Source organism: Heterocephalus glaber, unplaced genomic scaffold (assembly GCF_053883595.1).
Source record: "Heterocephalus glaber isolate CG9 unplaced genomic scaffold, H.glaber_assembly_v1.0 deba00001472, whole genome shotgun sequence".
In the NCBI taxonomy this organism is placed as follows: Eukaryota; Metazoa; Chordata; class Mammalia; order Rodentia; family Bathyergidae; genus Heterocephalus; species Heterocephalus glaber.
Window position 1 is genome coordinate 32,159,601 of NW_028258315.1, and position 23,659 is coordinate 32,183,259.

The 23,659-nt window shown below is 35.4% G+C and overlaps 1 protein-coding gene across 5 annotated transcripts in view; it reads left to right on the forward strand.

The window, feature by feature from the left end:
- Ryr2 (ryanodine receptor 2) overlaps positions 1–23,659 on the forward strand; it is a 676,288-nt gene that overhangs the window by 533,515 nt on the left and 119,114 nt on the right. For all 5 annotated transcript variants that reach the window (XM_087181253.1, XM_087181249.1, XM_087181250.1 and 2 more), the window contains 6 exons: positions 670–745; positions 4,127–4,250; positions 4,828–4,943; positions 7,952–8,016; positions 10,602–10,723; positions 17,099–17,148. In XM_087181253.1, the coding sequence (XP_087037379.1) occupies positions 670–745; positions 4,127–4,250; positions 4,828–4,943; positions 7,952–8,016; positions 10,602–10,723; positions 17,099–17,148 (553 nt within the window). The remainder of the gene's footprint in view (positions 1–669; positions 746–4,126; positions 4,251–4,827; positions 4,944–7,951; positions 8,017–10,601; positions 10,724–17,098; positions 17,149–23,659) is intronic.

Here is a 23,659-nt window from a genome sequence, read left to right on the forward strand (position 1 = left end):
GACACAATTAGAGTGGCATTGTTAGCATTATCCTGACAAAAGTATAAATTAAATTTTATGTACTGTGTAGCTGTTTGTTTTTCCCTTTGGTATGAGAAATACATACAGAAGAACTATAGGAATATATTAAGATGACAGCAAATCTGACTCTCCATAGTGAGAGTATTAGAGGCAATCGTCTCAAAATTCACAAGGCCACAGAGGGTCATGTGGCTTGTCCCAGATCTGGTGCCTAATTTGGACAGAGAATGTTTTGGAAGCCAAATCTCTGTCTGTATAATCTTTGCATTCAGTGTTTAATGAGGTTTAGATAATGTTTTAAAGCTTTGGAAGTCAAAATAAGAACTTGTGGATAAGTTTATTTTGTGGTAAAGTTCGAAGCCATTTTGAAATTTCATTATCAGATGAAAAAAATATATGTATGTAAACATTATGAATAATAATAACTATTATTATCAAAACACACATGCTCTTTATTTACTGTGTAATTTCACAAACGATTATAGTTCTCTGGACTTGAAATTCCAAATAAGAGAGTTGTGTTTGATTATCTTTCTGATATATTTTAGCACTACTACTTGGATGTTTCAAAATTGCATATTAGAAAGCAGTTATACTTTTTCAATCACTGAAGTTGAAGTTGGGTTCTAAATATTTGATTCATTTCAGGCTATGGCAGAAATGATGGCTGAAAACTACCATAATATATGGGCAAAGAAAAAGAAATTGGAGTTGGAGTCCAAAGGTAATATTTTCTAAAAATCTTTATTAAAATCAATCAAGGTCTAACTACAGAAGTGTGAAGTATGGATGAGATAATAATTCTTTTTAGCACAAAAGCCTATTATACCTTCATTTTGTTGGAATTTCACATGTGCCTATACCAGATTAAAGTTGGAAATTCTGTAATTTCCTGACATCTAGTATACATTGCCTTGTGTCTCAGAATTTTTATGGCTTTCTTTTACCCATTTCAGCAAGCAGATATCTGTACCTGTGATAGTGTCCAAGTATCAGATATTATGTAGACCTCTCTCCTGACTCTCACCTCCAACTTAAATATTTATTTCATTTCTTTTTATTTCCTGTCCTAGCGTCTTTTTTCTCAGCATCTTTTATCTTGTTATATTACCTTCTCTTACATGCTTGAGGTTGTTCTTTTTTCCTTTTTTAAAGTATTAAGATCACCTAATATCCTTAATTGTTAATGAAATATTTTCTTGAGTATTTGCATAAATACTTTGTTTAATTTAATGCATCCTACACACATGATTTCTTTCATTGTTGTTTATGTTGCACTAGTCTATACACATATTGTGTGTGTTTATGCGTGTGTGCATATGTATGTGTGTGAAAGAAACACTAAAAGATCGGTGCTAAAGGTTCACACTTTCACTTTCAGTCACTCTGATCTCTGTCATCCTTGCAACCATTTGAAGATGAGGGATCTGCTTTAGAAAAATCTAGAGAAAAATTCCTGTTTGCTCTGATCATCTGGGCTTCAGTGCTCTCTCAGTTCACTGGCAGAATCTAGGAAAATGTAGGACAGATCAGCTACTATAATGATAACATGTATCATTAATAGAAAGGAAGGAGCAAGTGTCCACAAAATACTGTAAGTACTTCCAGATTAGTGAAAAAAGTCAAGAGCTAGCATTCCTTTCTCTTTGTCTTTCCTCACCACCCCTTTTTATGCTGTGGTGATCTGTCATTTATCCAAGGGTTAACCTAGGGTTAAGCTTTCTTTACCTTTTAATATGAATGAGCTTGAGAGCCAGTGCTAATATGTTTGAAGCAGCATCCTAGTAATTACTGTATATTCATTTATCTCCATTTAGCTAGCCCACCTCCACAAAGACACCTCCACGCCCATTATAAGTAGGAAGATGGAGGTTTGAAGAGCAAGGTGAATTCCCCACAGTCACTCTGCACACCAGAGGCCTAAGTTGTGGTTTGCTGGCTGACTTCAAAGAATGTATCTGTCTGTCTGGTTCAGGGAAGGCCTAATCCAGTGAGAAGAGTGTCAGAGTCAGAGGTACTTTATGTTCTTGGGATTTTTAAATTATAGATGTTTATTCTCACTATTTCACTCACTGCTGCTCTTCCCACCTCCCCTAGAGTAACTTCTTGATTTCTGACCCCAGAATCACTGGATTATAGATTCAGTTGCTAAATAAATATAATTCTCTAGGGCTAAATGCAATAGTGAAGCTCAAAATAGGTGATTGTTGATTAGAGTGATTATATTAGATGATCGATTAAATTTTCTCATAAAATATCTCATTAAATTCCATCTTTGATTTACAGCAGAAGTTAATTTGGTTCCCAGTACACTTAGTAACACCTCCTGTATCCTCCTGATGTTTGCAGAATGTTTGTTAGTGTTATCCTCTAACAATTGTATTATGTGTGATACTATTAATATTATACTAGGAATAAGTGTGGCTCCTTAGGAGGCTTAGTATTTGGCTGTGCTGACCTGTCCCCTTGCATTTATGATAGTATAGCGTCACCTAAGGTTCATAAAGTTCAGTGGATGATTGTGTATCCATAGGTGGCACTCTCAGGCAAAGTTAGCCCTCAGGAAAACAGAGCAGTATCTCCTTTGCAACTTTGCTGGCTTATTTAGAAAGGCAAATCCACCGTTCATGATTGTTCTAGTAGCTTCAGCTAAACTGCTTTGGAAACTAATTTAATAGACTATAGTTTGTCATTATAATTTTTAAAAAATATTTTTCTTTTGTCTTTCTCAGACTTCCTTAACAGTTATATTTCAGGGTAAATCAGCAACCCATACAATATATATTGCTATATATGTTTTATAAACTTTAAATTTAGACATCTCAAACTCTTCAGTTTGCTGCTACTTTAATAGCCTTCTTTGTATCAGACCATTACACTTGAAATTAATATTTTAAAATATTTTATAACATTTAGATTTTAAAATGTATCATTTATGTTTTTCTCATTCATTTTTAAAATTTAGATACTTTCTAGTACTTTTTAATCTAAAAGAATAGAATATGTTTAGTATTTTCATCAGAATAGCTGTGCTAGAGATCAAGACTCTTGCTAGGGATTACTTGCCAAAACCTTTAAATCAGCCAAATATTAGGTACTAAAGAGTGATCCATTTTTAATTTGGTAAATCTCCTATCGTTTTTGTTTATTTATAAAATATGTGACATTAAGTATGTTCAAACCTAGAGTTGTAATAAAAATTCTTTATTGAGGGATTTCTTTGCCTTCACTCTTCAGGGTAGGAAATGAAACATTACCCCTAAAACATATCTTATAGTTTTGCTAGATACAACTCTGAACATTTTAGTGTTTATTTTCACTCCTCACACTTAGAATTTGTTTGAACAGAGAAAAGTGTGAAGCTGTTGTTCACTCTTTGGTGATTGCAGATATAACTGGTGGTTGATATCGCGGCTGCACATACATATGGTGAATGTTTAAATTTTAAAAACTTATTACAGTAAAAGACATATTGCTATTAGTCCTTCCCCTTTCCTTTAAGTATATTTATCTCATTGTCTTTGCCACTTTCTAAACAGTTATAGAAATCCTTTTTTGTGTGTTTACAAGGTATGATAAAAAGTGTGGTGTATGTTGCTGCTCAGTGCCGTTGAACAGAAAGACAGGCTCTTAAAAACAGCAGTGTGTCCTCATTTACCTCATTCACCAGATCTGGCTCTTTCCTAAAGCCAAAATGACTTATGAAATGATACTCATGAAAGAGGACTTCCAGAACCTTTTCAGAAAGTGGCAAGAATGTTGTGCTAAGTATGTTTGAAGCAGCTGAAGTATTTTGAGGAGGGCTAAGTGCAATGTACCTTTTACTTTACTACGTTTTTAAATTTAAACATTCACAGTATGTTTTGATCACACCTCATATATTCACCTTTTAAATACCTATGAGAAGACATGTGTGAAGTCTTTCTTTGAATAGGTTTTCTGAATTAATTGAAGCACTAAAGGCACTAGAGGGAGAAGAGTCACATGTGAGTCTTATATGCTCTATGTATTATTAGACATCAGAAGTTCTGCCATGGAGTCCTCTCATATCTGTGCTATAGCTCACCTCAGATTACATTGTATTCCTGTCTTGATGTTCTCTTAGGAGGTGGAAATCATCCCCTGCTGGTGCCCTATGACACGCTGACTGCCAAAGAGAAAGCCAAGGACAGGGAAAAAGCACAGGACATTCTCAAGTTCTTGCAGATAAATGGATATGCGGTATCCAGGTAGACACACACCTGCTCCACATTCTTTTTTTTTTTTTTTTTTTTTGGTACCAGGGATCGAACTCGGGTCCTTGTGCTTGCGCAGCAGGTGGCAAAACCACTGAGCTAAATCCCCGGCCTCCACATTCTTTTATAAGACTGAGTATTTACATACCCTCTCCAATTGAAAGCTTAAAATGAATTCAGCAGTTTAAACCTTGGAGCTACTGTTTAGTATGTTCAGAATTCACACATGTTGTAATCATTAATGCTGTTAGCGGTTTGTCACATAACCGAGTTCTTGCTGCTTCTTATATTAAGTTACTATTCATCATTTAGGCAAAATAGATAGGCAAAAAAATCACACCCTGTTCTCATAAAAGCAACATGTTATTGCACAATAATAGAGTTATTCACTGATATGTTATATCAGATGCAAAGTATTCCTTATGAGTTAAATGTCATATTTGTCTTGAACTACAAGAATATTAGATAATTTCCAAAATGTTTGTGTACATAGTATGTTTTAAATAAAATTTTACCTTCCAAGAAATGTTGTATACATTGGTTTCTGTGTTTCCCTTTTTTTCTGTTCAAGAGGGTTCAAGGACCTGGAATTGGACACACCTTCCATTGAGAAACGATTTGCATACAGTTTCCTCCAACAGCTCATCCGCTATGTGGATGAGGCCCATCAGTATATCCTGGAGTTTGGTGAGTATCTGAGCCATATTGCTTATAGCCTGGGTTTTGCTGTTCTTAATATTTACAGAGAAGAGAGCAGCGCAGATTAAGGGGCTGTTTCCTTTTTGTCTTTCCTAGTACTGAGTCCAACAGCCAAGAGACAAATAAGTTGCTCATGAATGAGTGAAGTTTAAGAACTTTAAGGAAATCTAACAGTGTAATTCTTTTCTTTTTATGATGTGCATTGGCATTGCCTTTTATTTTAGAAGATACTTTAGAAGGACATTAAAATTTTAAGGTAGAGTAAAATCTCCTATGAAATTAATCTCTCTACCCAGGAAAAATTTCTAAACAGTACAAGGCCTTGAGTTTAACTCTTGTGGGGACTCCCATGTGTAGCAAGAGTACTTGCAGGACAGGATTCTTAATTACGCTCTGAGGGCACCATGAAAGGCCTCCTTCCTGTCTGGCCAGTGCCGCCTTGGCACACTGAACTCTTGACTTGAAATCTTAGCTTTAGCGCAGAGCCCCAAGGCAGCCTTCTCTCACCCTGTGACGTCCTGATCTGTTTCAGTGGGCTTTGTGCGAGACTCCAGGTTTTAATCACTGGCCCTCCTGTCAGACCACCTGCCAGCCCCTGAGTGGTAATCAGTCTAAGGAGTCAGATTGTCCCTTTTGGAAAACAGTGACTCTTCTGGTGACATCCTTTTGTCCTTCTTTTTACTCTCAAGGTTTTGCTTTCAATGCTCCTTCGTTCTGTCATTCAGCACCTCTCTGAGCCCAGCATCCTCAATCCCTTAGCTGCTGTTTTTCTTAGGGTTTAAATTCATTTCTTGCACAGATTCAGATTAAACTTTGTAAAAATTCAAGCTCTGGGATTTTTTGTTTCTGGCCTCCTGCGTCTTAAATGTGATTAAAGATTTTGCAGTTTAGCATCATTTTCGTAAACCACTGTACCCTCTTCCAACCTGCATCTTTTACAGTCTAACTACTGTTGTTTTCTCTCTTCTCAGTCATCTAACTATATAAACTAATTTATGGCACACAATCTCTCTGTAATTCATATAAGTATAATTTTCCAGAATAGACTAACAAGTAGCCAATTTAGTCTATAGTAGTGAAATTCAACGCAAGAAGAAAAAGGAGACAGTGGTGAAGTTTTGACATTTTAATGCTCAAAGTTGAGTATTGAAATTTCAGATCTCCATTTAAAAGGATCTAATAATAGGAATCCACCCCAAGATCTAGTCTTCTTTTTGGCAAGGCAGAAGATGAGAAAGGAAAAATAATAATCATTTGGAGATGAGAATAAGAAAATTATTATTATTATTATATTTGCCTTCATGTGAAGACTAGAAACCCACATTTGAAGGGTGGCTATTTGTTTAGGTATTATTCACACTTCGTTCAGATTTCTGAATAAACTATCTAGCATAGTGTGCACAGGGAGTGGTGAGAATCTTGCTCCAAGGCAAATTTACCCATGTGGTACATTTCATTCTTTTCCCAGGGTAAAAGGTCTTATAAACAGAATGCTGGGGAAAAATAAGCTACAAAGATTGAGCCCAACAAAATAACATATTTTAGTTTATGAAATTGCATATACACTTTTCCATTAGCCAAATTACAAGACTCTGTTAGAGGAACAGGTACAGCTGAGATTGTCCGCGCCATCATTGTTACTACAAACAGAACCGCCCTATTGCCTTCCTCTTTATCTTTGACTTCATTGACTTGCAGCATCTCTTTATTTACTCATTTTTAGATCTCACCTAATTGCAATGGCAAGAACATGCTATACCTTCTTTTAATTTTTTTACTGTATTTTCTCCAATTCCTTTGCACATAAGCATTTTTTGTGATAATGAAAGAAATGACATTTCTTATGTTTGATTCATTGAAATATTAGTAGAGTTGGCTGTGCACAAAACTCTATTTTAACATATTTTATATAAGAACCTCCCTTAGAAAGATCTAGCTATTTTGTTTATTGTGCTTGAGAGAAATTTATTGCCAAAGTAATACGAAAAAGAAATGTTCAAGTGATAGAAAATCATCACTTTCTTTTACTTGTGACAAGAACATTGTTCTGATATTACAAAACAGTGCTTGTCTTTCCTAAAAATTGTCTTGCATTTACATCTAAGATTTGATAAAATATTCTTTGTTACTTGTAATTGCAAAATAAGTTTTTCAAGCAGAAGTCAGATTCTTATAAAAGCTTATATCCAATTCTGAATTTTTAGTTCTTCAATACATTCTGCATAACAGCATGATTATTATAGTGCATTTTTATCTCTTTTGTATGCATGAAACCTCTTCTGTATGCATGAAGGAGGTAGGAAAGGCCACCTTGTAAGCTAAATACATTAGGTCAATCATTTCGTAAAATTGAATTGTTTTAAAAACCATGGGAAAATCTGAGTGTTTTTGCTTCACTTATGGAAATTATCTTTTGACATAGGTCAGAACTTCTTTATTCTTTTGTAAAATGCTAATTTTGCAGCACCATATTAAAATTGCTGTCCTCCAATCATTTGCAGGCCCTGCTTCCTGTAATTTTTTAGTTGGTATATTAAAATCAGAAGCTTTTACTTTCAGTCACACCAGGAGGTAACCATCTTTGTCAGAGACCACAGTTAAAACCTAACCAATTGTGTGTACTTAGTTTGTTGTCACTTTTCTCACCTTATGAGCTTCCATTCTCCAAGGCTACTGAAAATGTGAAAATGTGTGATTTAGACTTTATTGCAGTTTCCCCCCTGACATATCAATAGAATGTCAAGGCTACACAAAAGTGTATTTATGTTATGTTATAAATATGAGCTATCTGCAGTAGTATTTTTATTTAGATTTGAATATTTTTCGAAGTCTTTTCAATTGCAATGTTAAATTTATCCTTTATTTTGTTATTGGCTTTTTATTTTCTATGTAGTGAGATAATATATTTAACAATACATTGTAAACTTTGCATTTTGGGGAAATATCTTGTAATGTGTGAAGTGCAACATGTACCTAAAAACTCTTCACATCTACAGATGGTGGCAGCAGAAGCAAAGGAGAACATTTCCCTTATGAACAAGAAATCAAGTTCTTTGCCAAAGTACAGTATACAATCCATCTTGTTTCTGTTTCAGTATGTGTTTGCAAAATATACTCATTAGATCATTGCTTCTTCTATAGAATGTACTTGTCTATAAATGTGAATTTCACTACAAGTAAATATTCTGTGGCACAAAAAGAACTGCATGAATTTCCTGCCAGCATACTTGGTCACACTTCAACTGGATCAGCTCTCCCTACCCTGTTCTTCAGATAATTAGTTCTAGTGCAAGTCTAAGTCAAATTTCTTTTTCTTCTTTTACTTTCTCATATGATTCAGAGGAAAAAAATAAGTGAAAAAAAACTTTGAATATTGGCATGATTTAACGGTTTTAATGAGCATTTCTTTTCAAAGGAGAAAAAGCATTAGCTAATTCATAAATTGACATATTACTAGAACATTTACTGTAGAATCTGTGTTGTTGGACTTTAGTCCTATTCATTTTATAGATGAGAAAGCTGAGGCTTAAAGAGATTAAATTGTTCATATACAAAGTATATTCCGTTATTGTTTATTCCATTTAATAAGGTTCTAGCAGGGATTTGGTGTATTATTATAACATTCATCACTTCCTTTCATCCAAAAAAGGAAGAGATGAGGAGTTGGAATGTCTCCACACTGGAATCCTGCACTCCCTCAGTACTTATCGTACCCTGGTCTGATTCAGGCAGTAGGTGGTAGCCTAGAGATTGTCATGACATGTGATGCCCCGGCTAAGCATTCCTGTTTATACTACCTTATAGTTGACCAGAGGACCTAAGTTTTGCTGTCAGTTTTCTTGCAAAGTACTTGCATTTGGTTACATTACAGATAATTTACTATAAGCACAACACTGATATACTTTAAAATGGCATGCTTTTTGATTAATATTTGGTATCTATTTATATCTTTACAATTTTACCTTTCATATAAAGATTTGTCTTTTCTTTCCAACTCAGCAGAGCACTCAGAGTCTGTTCCAGTCATGCAAAGATTTGGTTCATCCTGGGTTGCATAATGTTGATGACAGGCAGATAGATAAATCAATTGATCAATCAATCTTCAGTCTCTATTAGATTATAGTCTCCCTTGATAGCAAGTTATCAGAATACTATATTCATGGTCTCTAATATACTCTTAAAATACATTCTCTTTTTTCCTACCCTTTTTACAGATGCTTAATGTGGCTTAGTTTCTCCTAAGTCTATATTTCATTCATTCACCATATTTATTGAGTACCTACTATATGCCAAACATTAAATTCAGGCAGTGTCAAAACTTTCAAGGAAGATAGATAAAACTTGCATATTCCTCATTCTCTGTAACTCTGCTATACCACATGGTAGAAAAAAAGTCTGTATATTTAGACACACTTGAGTTTGAATATTGGTAATGCTATCATTAATTTTTTAATTTATTCATTGAAAATATATTTATCTAGTGCTTGCTATAGGCCCAGCACAGCCCTACATATTAGAAATTCTCTGTAAACAAAATTGCCCAAGTAACAGTTCTCTAAGCTGAGAAAGAACTTCAGTGGAAAGCAGACACTAAATTAGTCTTGCTTTCTTGTAGCTCATAGTCTCTTGGGAAGAGAATCTTTAATCTAAAGTTTTTACATGTTTAAAATATAAAATTGGCAAAGTTGTTAAAAGAGCAGGGAATATAGGATTTTAGGTAGTTGAGGAGGCCAGCAGAGGCATATCTGATGAAGTTCCCCTGAGCTGAGGCCTGTAGAAGGAGTGAAATAAAGCTTTTGGAGAGCAGGAAGAGCATTGCAGACAGAGGAAATTATGCATACAGAGACAAATGGCAGGCGTGCCCAGAGCAAGGAGGAGAAGTTGGCTGAGGCCAGCAGGATTAAGTGTGCAGAAAGAGGACGTTGGAGCCAGGTGTTGTGGCACATGGCTGTAATCCCCAGCCCGTGGGAGGCCCAGGCAGGAGCATCACTGTGAATTCCAGGCCAGCCAGAGAGGGAGAGGGGGAGGGAGAGGGAGAGGCAGAGGGAGAGGGAGAGGGAGAGGCCAGAGGGAGAAAATAAAAAATAATAATAATAAAGAAAGAAAAAAGGAAGAAAGGAAGATATAGGATGTTGGCTTTGAGAAAGCCAGGTCAGAAGAATGTTGTTAGGCATGTTATGTCTCTCGCTCTGTCTCTCTCCATGTAGTACCGGTAAAGCAAGGATGACAGCCCCCACATACAATTCCCAGGACAATCAGTTGGCACTGGGTCCATTGCAGTCCTGACAGTTATTACTTATCCAATATGTGGTGATCATGGATTATTTTGGAGCCTGCTGGGCATTGAACTGCTCTGTGTGAAAATACTGAGAATATCTCATCTCACTTGGAGAAAAATTTCACGCCATTGGAAATGTGCTCTGTGCCACATAGTTTCTTCCCACCACATCCAACTTCCCCGCCTCACATTGCACACACACACACAGGACAGGGAGGCCACAGAGACAACAAGAGAGAGGCATGCTCTGACGTGGTGTAGACCTAGGACCTGTGGCATGTGAACAGAACTCTGACTGCTGTGAGCCTTTCCTCTCATCCATCCCCAGCTAGAGTCCACTCTGTAGACCTTTTTTTCCTTTCTTTCAGGTTGTTCTTCCTTTAATTGATCAGTATTTCAAAAACCATCGTTTATACTTCTTATCTGCAGCAAGCAGACCTCTCTGCTCTGGAGGACATGCATCAAACAAAGAAAAAGAGATGGTGACTAGGTAAAGAGCTTGTGCTTGGGTTCTGTGTGTATGCATTTGGGGCAGAGAACCACAGTGGGGCCATGACCAGAGGCCCCTCCCCTTGCTTCTAGTCTCTGACCTATTGACATCCAACACTGGATAAGGAGAGTTTTTCTAACTTAAGATATGTATGCTAGAGTTATATTTCTTTATTCCTTGCTGCTAACTACATCGATGAAGAGGAGAAACAAAGTGTACAAAGCAGAATCCACAATTAGGCCAGGGAGGCATTACCAATGTTAGTCTCTGTGAAACATGATGCTTTTAACATTGATTTCTTTAACATTTTTGGAACTCTAATACAGCTTTTATTTTTCAGGCGGACAAAATCCTACTTACACACATTTTAATGACACAAAAATTTTAATGACCAATCTTGGAAAGTACAGAAATAAAAAATATACTTTCTGACATTTCCCCTCTTGACATTTAAGTTTGTATCTTAGAAATGCCTTCTCATTTGTGTTTAAACTTAAATATTCTTTCTATAAATATTTTTTTCAAATTCTGTTGGGGATTTGGTATCTGTTTCCTCAAAGCTCTGCTAGAACTTACTACACATGAGAATTGATTACTGAGCATATCTACCTATATATTATTTATTATATTGCTCAAAATCCATAGCAGACTTTTAAGAGTGTATATGAATGAAATGAAATTTCTATAAAAATGAGCAAAGTGTATAAATCAGAACAGTGGAGAAACTAAAGGATATCCTTGGCCTTGAGTAATGCTGTGCTGGGTGGAGGTGCTTTGTCAACCTACTGGTGAGGGTGACAAGAAATTGAAAAAGTCCATCACCTGAAGATGGAGAATAAATAGGATCCCTGCATTATTTAATGTGGGAGGGAGCAATCAAGAGGTAATTTTCTGCTCATTTCTCTAATTTGTTATCTATTCCACCAGCTAGTCAGTGGCCAGTCATGTGATGTAGGATTGTAGCAACACTAGAAATGTGCTCAGACCTTCTCAAATAATACTTTTTCTATGAAGCTGATGAAATGGATGGCAGTGAGAAAAACAGATGTGATTCATTGCAGTGGCACACTTTGTTTCCAAAACCTGTTACCAGATAGAGAAGACATGCCCTGTCTCTTTCCCCACCCACTTGGGCATAGGCTTCTTTCCCACCATCCCTGGAAGGGAGAGTGGCTGGCCTGTAGTATTTCTTGAGCATACTCGTTCTCTTCTTTGAGCCCCTGGACCATGAGCACATACAGTAGCTAGGAAACCCAGAGGCACCAAGTTCCCAGTACACATCCACCATGAAACTCAGGATGTTGAAAAGTCTTCTACTCTTCCCAGGGACAAGTAGCCTTTTGTAATTGAAACTTTATTCCCAGAGGGTATTGTGAATTTAAATATCAGTTGATTAAATAAATCAAGAGAAAATACAATCAGAAAAAATAGGGGGAAAATGCAGATAAATTGATGCAAATTCTGCTATCTTCTCTCTTATATTTTATTATCTCCATTCAGTGTCAGACTTACTTACCCTCCAAATTTTCACTGACTACAAAATAACATATATGAAAACATCAAGTTGTACACCTATATTATACACAGTTTTATCTGTTAATTATACATGAGAATAGAAAAAAATTCATAGAACTTTACATGAAAAAATTTGCTTATTTTCCATCACCACCTCTGTATCCCTCATTGAATAAGTCTGAAAAATTCTGTGCTATTCTGTGCTAACCTCGAGTGATAGAATTTTGAGGTCCAAGACTGACCCTAAACATTCCCTCTCTATGACGACAATGCAGAAAAGTGTTTTTAATGACTTTATCTTCAGTTTTACTTCACCAAATAGAAAGAGGGTTGGTAAATTTTACATTTCTAATTAGCATTTTCAAAAAAAGAACATATGTCATTTAAAATTCCAAGACATAGAAATGAGTAGAAGTAACATTTCTTGATAATATATTAGTATAAAACAGGAATTTAACTTCAGAAAAATTCATAGATTGAAAAATGAATATAGTAATGATAAATAAGTTATGATACATCCATGTACAAAATGCTGCAAAGCTGTTAAAATTATGATGGATATGAATAATAATTAAAGAAAGTGATCATTAGGAAAAATAAAATATATGTTCAAATAGTAATAACTGAACTTGTAAAAATACTTAAATTTATATATATAGAATATTAGTAACAAGTAAACTTAATTTTAACAGTTGTTTCCTTCAGATAGTGTACTAAGAGTTTTATTGCTGTTTTCAAAGTTTTAGAGATGTAAATATTTTGTAACAACACAAATATGTTAAAGCAACTAGTAGCACCATTAAAATACAAAAACCAAATCAGTAATTTGACACACTTAAATGGAACCATTGAAATTTATAAATGTCTGATTTCTTACTACTGGAATTCAATATTACAACTTAAGTGAATTAAAATAGGTAAAAAATAAAACCAAATAGACAAAATCTGATAAAATAAGTAAAAAACTGTTTGTGCTACTATGAATAAAAGGTATATGTTTAAAAATGCACTATAATGATGGTTTTAGTTGCGAGTAGCAATTTTATGGGTCTAAAGTTAACTTCTACACAAATAAAAATTGATGTTTCCATGAGCTGTTTAGCTATTCCCTGGTATAAGAAATGATGTATTGAGCATTACAGTGTCTGAAGTCAGCACTATTTTGTCTGCAAAGAATGGGATTTGGTTCCTCTCTTCCTGGAAGGCACCTTGTGGTAGCTAAATACCCAGACATGAATATAGTCATAATAGAAGAAAGCCCTAGTGGTTCCCTGGGATTCAAATCAAGTCCAACCATGTTGGATGGGGTTGGAGAGTCTAAAGACTATGGAAGCCAGGCCATACAAAGTTGAACACAAAGAAATGTAAGTCAGAGATTGAGGGAGGGGAATATTTTGCAGATAGTATGTAACCATATCAATAAAGTATAGTGTCTGGTCATTTAGGTGAGTCATCTAGATTGTAATGGATACTAACTCAGAATAAGGGGTCTCTTCCTTTCTTTTGAAATTTTAAAATGTTACTTTTAACCAATTCCTTGGCACTAAGAAGCCATTGAAGCCTTTTAAATTGGTGGATGATCAGCATGGCGCTTTGGGAAGGGCAACGTGGCAGCAGTAAGAGATGCACAGGAATGGGAGAGCTGTACATGGCAGGGTTTCAGGACCAGAGCAGCAACCTAGGTTGTCACAGCAGAAGTACCACCCACTGGGCCATTCAGTAGACACTCATGAGAGCCTGCTGTGCACAGCCAGATGTCCTAGATCTGGAGATAAACACACACCCATAAGAACACAGCTCCTAAATTGAATGAGCTTGAAAGTACAGTAAAGTAGATGCATACATTTGGAGCTGACTGTACACAAAATTGTGATATGTGTCAGTGGAGATGAATAGAGTACTGAGTATAGGGAAGAGCTGTCATTGTAAGAGGAAGCTGGATGTGGGAAACAAGAAAGTCAGCATGACTTGGCAGTAGTATGGCAGGTGAGGATTTCATTGTGGTGCTGAAGTTTTAGCTCTAGGTAGTTGGAACACTGTTCGTATTGCTCACAAAAACAGCAGATTTCAGAAAAAGAGATACTTTCCAGAAGAGGTTAAATTGATTAGTGATTCACTGAAGTATAGGCAGGACATTCAGCCAGAAATATTCAGCAGGTAGCTGGAAATATGCCTTTGGTTCTTGTGGCGAGACAAGGACTACAAATGACAAATTTATGGATTATCTGTGCAAGTATGATTCTTGAAGATGTGAAAGTAAAAGAAACTGAAAGGAGGCTGAAGTGAGAAGCAAAAAGGTCTTGCTACCGACCCATGGAGAATGATTACATTTGGAGGATTTTCAGAAGTGGATCTTTGAAGAATATGAAGCATGATTAGAGAGGAAGGGAAAGAAGATTGCTATAAAACAAAATCCAAGGGAGGTAAGAGTTTTGAAGATTTAAGTGTTCAACAGTATCAAGTACTGCAGAAAGCTCTCCAAGAAATACAGTAAGAACAGGTTATTAAAATTTGCTGATTGGTAGCATTAATGAACTTCAAGGGAGTGTTTCAGCATGAGGCAATAAACAATGCTGAAGGAGGGTAGTTGCCTTACACATTCTGACTAATATCAGGAAGAGCAGAGAAAGGGGGCCACAGTATTATGGGAAATATTTTTAGAGGAAGTATAGGCTAAAGTTTATAATAATCAAACTTTATAGTCTACACAAGAATTCTGCCCCCAAAATGGATGGCATGGGAGAGCAAAGAGATATAATTTATCTTTTTATAGGACATAACTTTCTATATCTGTTTCTCTCTGATGGCACATAGAGTTCAGAAGCAGCAGATATTGTTAAGTCATTTTTCTCTGACAAATTATTAGCCATTAATTAGAATCTGATGGACTGAAATAAAGAAAAGTTCTACACAAAACATTCTACACCTGAATTAATTGGGTTAAACATAATCCTAGCCTGATAAAACCATCGTCAAAAATACCTCAGAATGTTGTGTTGTACCCTGAGTACTACAGAGTAATAAGTAAAAAATGTCATCACTTAAAATAAATTGGAATGCAGGGCTGTAAAGTATGTATAGTTCTAAATGTAATTGCTCTCTGTAGGAGACACACTTTTTTGGAGTTAGCACTCAGTTGTCACGCAGAAAGCTCAGTAAGTTCAAGAGGTTCCTGGAGAAAGCTGCTCTTGTTTTATTGTCTTTAATATATATATATATATATATATATATAAATTTTAAAAATATATAGCATTAAATAATGCAAGTCAAGGATATAGTGTCTAATCTTCATCTAGTAGCTACTTGAATGAGTCATTAGTTTTAGAACTTTTCACTGGTATAAGAGATTTACCAAAGCCTCAGATATTTCTGGCTGTACATGTTCCTGTAAAAACTACAAAATTCCCTATATCATTCATTTTCATCAATAAATTAATGCACATTGATACAAAAGTGGGCCAGGATGGCCAGACTTACTGTAAGAAGTTATCCACACAAATGGGTCCTTCTCGCTGCCCTTTCTTTCCATCTTGCCTTGGGTTGATTGCCTTCATTTGCCTCCATTGCTGCTGTGCAGCTCTAATATGGGTGCTCTGGGAATTTGAGCATTGCTGGTGATGAAGAGTTTACCTAAAGAACCTATAAAAACAGGGGCAGTAGAGGTCTACCTGTCCTCTGGTCTACCTGGGAATTGACGAATGCTTCTTCAAGCTTAGTTTACTGAGAAGCATTGGCCAGGATAAGACACTGCTCCTGAGAGCTCAGAAGTGTGGGTAGGTGTGAAACTAATGTCAGTTATCATCAGGAAGATCAAGTGCCAGGTAGAAAATGGAAAATGCTGCAGTGGGGCCAGGGATTTAGCTCAGTGGTTCCACCACCTGCCTCAAAAGTGCAAGGTCCCAAATTCAATCCCCGGTACCAAAAAAAAAAAAAAAAATTCTGCAGTTGAGTCCTGAGGTATGGGTAGAGTAGGAGGTAGTGGAGCCTGGATGTGATTCCTAATAGAGGGACCTGAGGGAGCCTGCCTCCTGAACTGAGGCTTGGTGAAGAGACAGGCTTTCCAGACTGTCCTAGGTTCAGGAATCTGATCTGAGAGGCGACAGATTCAGGACCGGGATGCTGAATGATGAATACTGGTAATTGTTACCAGAATCTCCCATTGCCAGTTGCCTGGAGGGGCTCCCCAGGAACATGTTCTAGAAGATATAAGAAACATACTCAGTTTCTTCATTAGCATGAAGAATCCTTTAAATTATCACATCTGCGCTATCTTCTGAGTGATTATCAGTTGCTCAAATTCTATTTCTACTTCACTGTGTCTGAATTCACTGGATGTCTGGTAAATGTGTAAAGTCTGTGATCAAGATTGGGAAAGAAGGACATTTTGAGCAGCAAAGCACATAAAATTTAATACTTTATGCAAAGCACCATATTTCTCTTAAGTAATGTCCATAATTTTTTAAAAATCTAGAAATCCAGTGATGTATTTGGGAAGATACAATTAAAGTTTTCCTTATGGTTTTTCAGTAGTTATGTTCTTATGGGGTTCATATAGACTGCTTTTATATTAATTAGCTTTGCTTTCAATTTTTTTTGGTTTCTTTACTTATAATATGTGCTTTTTTAACCATGTTTGTTAAAGATACGCACTCAAAGACTCTTTCTTTAATACCTTTATTCCACATTCTGCTCAGAGAAGTGATTCTTTCTGCGTGACATCATGTTGCTTTTTTCCGGCTCATATATCAGCTGTTTTTTTTTTTCTTTTTTCTTCTTTTTTTATTTTAAAAATTTCTCCCTATCTTTTCTACCTTCCCTTCCCCCCTTCCCTTTTCTCTTTTGTTTTACTTTTGTCTTCAGCCTATTCTGCAAACTTGGAGTTCTTGTCAGGCATAGGATTTCACTGTTTGGTAAGGAGACCCTTGGAAAAATGATTTGCATGGCTAGCACTTGGTTTTCTTTGCCATTTCGCACTATGTTGTGTGCTGCAATGTTGCATGAATGCATGTTTGCATGGCTGCATGCATGGTTGTCATAGGCCAAGACAAGGTCCTTGAGGTTGTTGATAAGCATTATTTATGGTGATATGGGGCTCCATGTCTTTTTTATGCTAGTCCAAAGAATAATTAAAAATCAAAAAGGCATGAAGAGTAATGAATGAAAATGGCAAGTTCCACCATATTTTATTTCAGGGGTAAAATCAAAACCAGGCTGTTGGATTTTTTAAAAAACTTTTGGTAGATGAAATAATGAGCTGTTGTAAATCAGACTTTTAAAATGCACTTTTTTTAATGCTGTTGACTACAGATTTGCATGTTTACCGCATTTCAAACATGGGAGCTCCATAATCAAGATGGCAAAAGTGATTTTTCTAGCAGCACTCAGCCAAGACTCAGTTTTTCTTTGTGTCCAAGAGTTCACGTAGCTGAAGTCCTTGGTCCGGAGCACCTGCCTCTGGACAGCCAAGCAGGGTGGGTGCTCACTTTCTGCAGACTTTCCCTGCTGTGGGGCTTTAAAAGCCTATACCATCTGGCATAATTCCTGTCTTACACATCACACATCTGATTTTATAAATTGCCAAAGCAAATTTAAGCCCTTTGTTCTAGTGCACAGGTTTTAAGATAATGTTGGAAAACTTTACCAAGAAAACATATAGAGGTATATTGATAAGAGATATTATACATTCAATTACATTTGGAAGAAAAATTAAGGTGAAATAATTCATTTCTATGACAGCCATTTTGAATAAACAGGGTTACGTATGTATATACTTGAACACCTGCACACAAATAACTTTTAAGTTCTTTACGGTTTCTGAGAAATGCTAGCTTCCTGGTATAACTAGCTAATGCTGTAGTATTTGGGTCCTAGTATTTGCAATATTCAATGCTCTTAAATTTAGTAATTAAAATGTATATTCATATAGACTGCCAGAGTGTTTACATTGTTCAGTTGTTTAAAATCAAAAGGACAATTATTATCAAAATAATTTCTAGTTGCCTTTCTGGACTTCTTTCAAAAGAGAACAATATCTTGGAAAATTATTTAGACTAGATTTTCATGTACTGTTTAACCTTCCCAGAATAACAGTGGTTTTAAGCATTCTCCATTTGTCTTTAGAGATTACTATTTAGTTAAATGTACTTCTTATGGGGGACTTCTCTGCATTTTTGCGTTCTTACTAATAAGCATAATAAAAGTTTCTGTTGTGCTATTTCTAACTTCCGTATATATGGTTTATTCTTGTTTTCTTATATCTCATTATGATAAAGTTCAAAAATCTTAAGAATAAATTGATGAAATTTTACACACACGTACATCCATTCAGTCATTGTTCAGGTCAAGCCAGAACCTTTCCAACGTCCCAGAAACTTCCAGTGTGCCAATTTCTGAATGGCACAAGAACCATCTCCAAGGAACCATATGTAGACTGCCATTACTATGGTTAACTATGCCTGTTCCTGAACTCCTGCTTTTCCTTTTCAATATATAATCCAGGGGTTTGATAGTTGAAAATAGATGTGTTATATCCATTGTCATTCCTATTGAGGAAAATACCTGAACTTTAATATTCATTCCATCTCTTTGTGACCCTAATATTTCTATTTAGGCTTTGTGTTCTAAATCCCTTACTCTTTAAACACTATTGCTTTTATTTTTAATAGGAATTCATTTGCGAACTATTATGTGCTGTTACACAATTACAAATTCTTTCTATTATTAAACATGTCTCCAATGCTTCAGCATTTGCCTTAGGATAATATAAACTCCAAGAGGCCTTTAACATACTCTGATCTGAACATACTGTAATACAGACTTGCCTGATGAAGAGAATTATTAAGTCTTAAGCATTTAAACCTTACAGCTATCACCTAGCTTTAGACTAATATAATGTCCTGGAAGGATAGTGGTCTTTGAATATGAAAAACCTAGATCTAAGTCTTGGTTTTGTAAATTAACCATCTGAATTATTTGGACAAGGGACTTCCAATTGTCTGTCTTTTTTTTTTTCATTTTTATAGTAAGTTAAAGTCACTAATCTTAGAGATACATTTTGTACATCAAATCTAATGTGAGATAATGAATTTTGAAGTGCTTACAGCTTTCACAATAAGGCCTCCGAGTTTGATTTTAGATTTATTTGAATCATATTTTAGATCTTATTGATACAAATCAAATTACATAACCAAAATAGGGGACTTGACTATTTAAATACATGGACAATGAAATCTTTATAATATTGCCGTGTTCAGACTGAATCAGAAGTAGTTTAATCCAGGTATTTACTTTGTGACTTTTTTTAAAAAGAAAATCTAATAGCACATATGCAGTACATGTTTGTATATGGTCATATTCATCTCATTTCTTTCATCCTACCTTTATATCATTTGCTTGCATTCTGGTAGGAAATAGATGAATTATCTAAGCATATTTCCTGTACTGTTTTGGTTTAAAAATCTCATGACCTAACCTAGGAGGAATAAGTTGAGATTAACAAAGAAATAGTTGGGTTCAGTGATGGTGAGTAAGGGTAAAGATATACAGAAAGACAGACAGAATCAGGGATTGGAGATAAGAGTGAGCATTAAAATAGACAAAATATGCCTCCTGCTGATGGTAATAATGGTGGTTAGCAGCATCTAATAAGTCATGGAATATTTATTCCAACTTGGCTGCCAAATTGCAGGTATATCTCTGAATCTTATTTGTAGCCAAATTTTTTTCTGCAATCGAAAATGAGGACTACCAAAATTTGGACTTCCATATTTGTTTGTATATTTGATCTACTTTAAAATATTTCTTATACATTGAAGCACCTATGTAAGAAAGGAAAAGATTAATAGTGCTCTTACATCTCATTTGTTCTTTTGGAGGATTTTAAGCCATTGCATTTTATATTGGGAAAAGGTAAGGTATGTTTTTTGTTTTTCTAAGGGCGGGTAAGCTGTATTCCCCACAAATTTCTGAAGAATCAAGCAGAATATTTTATAGTGGGAAAAGCAGAAAGAAAATATCATCTTGTTTAAATATAGGCTTCCCTGTTTTAATTCTGAAATGCTTGCTAATGATTTTAAGTTGGAAATTTATTCAGGACATCAGTAGGACCTACACAGGCTGACAAGTGACAAGGATCCCATTTGCCATTTTAAAGACTCTATTTTGACTAAAGTAGTGCTGTTTTTATTTTCACCATTTCTTCCCACTTGGCTAACTAGAAATTCTAATTACTAATTTCAAGGCAGTCAGAGGATTCTCAAGCTCTCCCACTAACAGCCTGTTTAAACCTTCAGTCATCTTTACAGGAAGCAGACTATGATAACTAAGACTTCAGCAGCGCCAGGAATGGTGAACAGGTGTGTGCATATCAGGGTCCCTTGAGGGCTTTAGGTTTTACATGAAGATAAATCTAGAGCCTTCAGTGCATCATTCAGTAAACATCCATTGTGTGCCTGCTATGTGTGAGGCATTCTCTCATGACATGAACATTGAGAAATGAAGATTTTCTTGTCTCCACTGCTACATGGAGGCCATTTTATACACCTTTGCCTAGGGTACTCCAAGACCATAGTGACCATTCTCTCTGAATCTCCTCTGGCCTCTCTAAACTATGTTCTGCACAATCTTATCTCCCCCAAACACTTGTCTCTCATATCACACTCCTTTATATTCAGTGGTTTCCATTTCTTTAGCATAGACACCAGACGTCTTCATTTGAGTATGTGAACACTCCGTACTGCCTTCCTTCTGGACCAACCCATCCTCATTGTCCAGAACATTTCTTGCTTTCTTTGCAGTTTCAGCTTATTTCTGCACAGGCCCTTTGCATGTGCTACATTTAGCACCTGAGGATATCCACACAAGACACTCATCCTCAGTTCTCATCCAGAATGGAGTACATTTCTCATGCTTCAGATTTCAGTCCCACTATTCCTCTCTGGAAATCTTTCCTGGCCTCTCTAATCATATTGCTGCCTCTTACTATCATACCAGTCTCCTGCTCCATGTATCTTTGCTTCATATCACTGACAGTGTGATTTCTGGATTAACATGTCTCCTGCAGAACTCTCAGTTCCGTGAGGGCTCACAGTCCCCCCCCCCCTCAGGGATTAGCAGAAAGTGTGACACATAGTAGGTATTTTGAAAGTATCTGGTAAGTGGATGAATGAGCCAACCAGATCCTCCCTTTAAGAAGCTTCTGGTTTAATAGAGACAGTAGATAAGAAAGCAGACACTGAGGACAGTGAGATAGTGCTGTAAATTTGAAAGTTTTCTTGCCTTCACAGAAAAGCCAAGCTTAAGGGGTTTTTTTTCCTTCAGGCATTATTAATAAAAACTGAACTATCCAGTTATCATATAATTTAGGAAAATAATTTCTTTAAGTTTCTTTTTAAAACTTCCATGTAAAATAAGGTACTTATATTGAAAAGGAAATAATATGCAATAAGTGACCCTTTTAATACCAAGGTTATGAAACTCACCCAACAGTGATCCTGTCATTTCTGAGAGCTATTTGAGAAGACTAATGTGAAATATTTGTCATTTGTAGAGCTTTTCTACTTTCCAGTTTTCTGGTGAATTTCCAGCATCCTAGTAAGACACTAAATCCTCTAGACACCTTCCAAAGTCAGTGGAGAATTTCTGAGTATTTGACATAGGGATTTCCAGGAATACTTGCCACAAGCCAGCATTTTGGACATCATGAGCTTAGTACTCCAGGATTTCTTCTGATTTGACCTCTCAGTGACCCTAGAACTCAATATACATCATCAATACAACTCCAATGTTACCTGAAGGAATACTGATGAGATACATAGTATGTGTTTAAAGTGAAATAGTAGGTAATAAAATTTTCATTTTCCAGATGAGTGCCTAATTTAAACCACCACATAAATCTTAATATTGTGTTTGAGTTTTAAAGTTAAATACTAAGTAAAGTAGCACAGTAAATTCTTTCAACTCTTATTTCCCCCTGATCAATAAATTACTGGGTTAGGTTTATATTGATATTGCTGATGTCTTCTCCCCAAAACCATTCATATATTTAAATGACTATTTTTCTATATCAGGAGATATTAGAAAATTAATATATGTCTATACTATTCCTAGTGATGTTCAGATTGTGCTTGATTTGTTTGGTAGCAGACATATAATGGACAGAAAATGATTTAAAATACTAAGAATCACTAAGAATAGCGCATATCTGAAAATTGAGTGTCTCTTTAATGCTTTGACTAATGCTTTAGTCAGGCACAGTCTTCTGCCATGTACTGATTACTTTAATTCAAAACCTGGAAAATCATTAAGGTCTTCTTTAATTTCAAATTCTGTAGTTCTATAACAACGTACATGGTCCAAAGTTTTCTAAATTTAACTTGTCATGGAAACTGTAAAAGAAAATAACCTATTTCTTATTGGGTAATAAGTTCAGAAATGTTGGAATCAGACACTTAAAATGAAAGGAGTGTCAGAAGGTGATATTAGAGCAGTATAGGAATTTCTCTTTCTCTCCATTAAACATAATATTAGTGGAGAATTGCCTGACTTTAGGACAAATCAATGGAATATACAGTTTTCCAAAACTCATTTTAACTGAAGTTCTCACTAAATTAGGGAACAAATAATTTTACTCTCCTCAATATAACAAAGTTCAGAAATGATAGTCAATGACACTTTTCCATTTCCTTCTGATCCCTAATAATTTTAAGAAAAATTTATATATTTTAGCATCTTTTATTTCACACTATTAAAGATTCAGACAAGATTAATTGTTTCTTCAGAGAATATGATGAGACATCATTTCAATAGCCACACTAAAAATATAAAAGAATAAAATTTACAGCTAAAACTAGAGATAAATAAATACTACAATGACTGCTATTGCTGTTTACAAAGGAGAAAATGTCACCACTCTGAGAATTCTCAGTATATCAAATTATAAGACACATGGTATATGATACTTCAAATTTGAAAAAAGATAGAGAGTTTCTAAGTTAGAGAAACTATTAAAAACAAAAAATAATTCGGGTTTAAAATACAAAAAGTATTATATATTATATATAAAAGTTATATATTTAAGTTTATTATTTAGTAAATTATAGTATGAGAGTTGTAACATTATTAGTGACCCAATGTTGTTTGTCCTTCAAATCAGGTATGTGCTGGGATTCTCATTATCTAGCTGTGTGCTTATATATGCACATATATATGTACACACCCAACACATGCTGATATAAACACACAACCATAAAAGCAAATAGACCACTTTCAGAGCATTTAAGCCCTCATATATATTTAAGGATATGAAAATTCAATCACCATTTTAACATTTTACCATCTTACCACACTTTATTAGCCTTCCTGTTCTTACTAAAACCATGATTAACATTTCTCATTATGGAGATGTAGGTAGCCTTAAGAAGA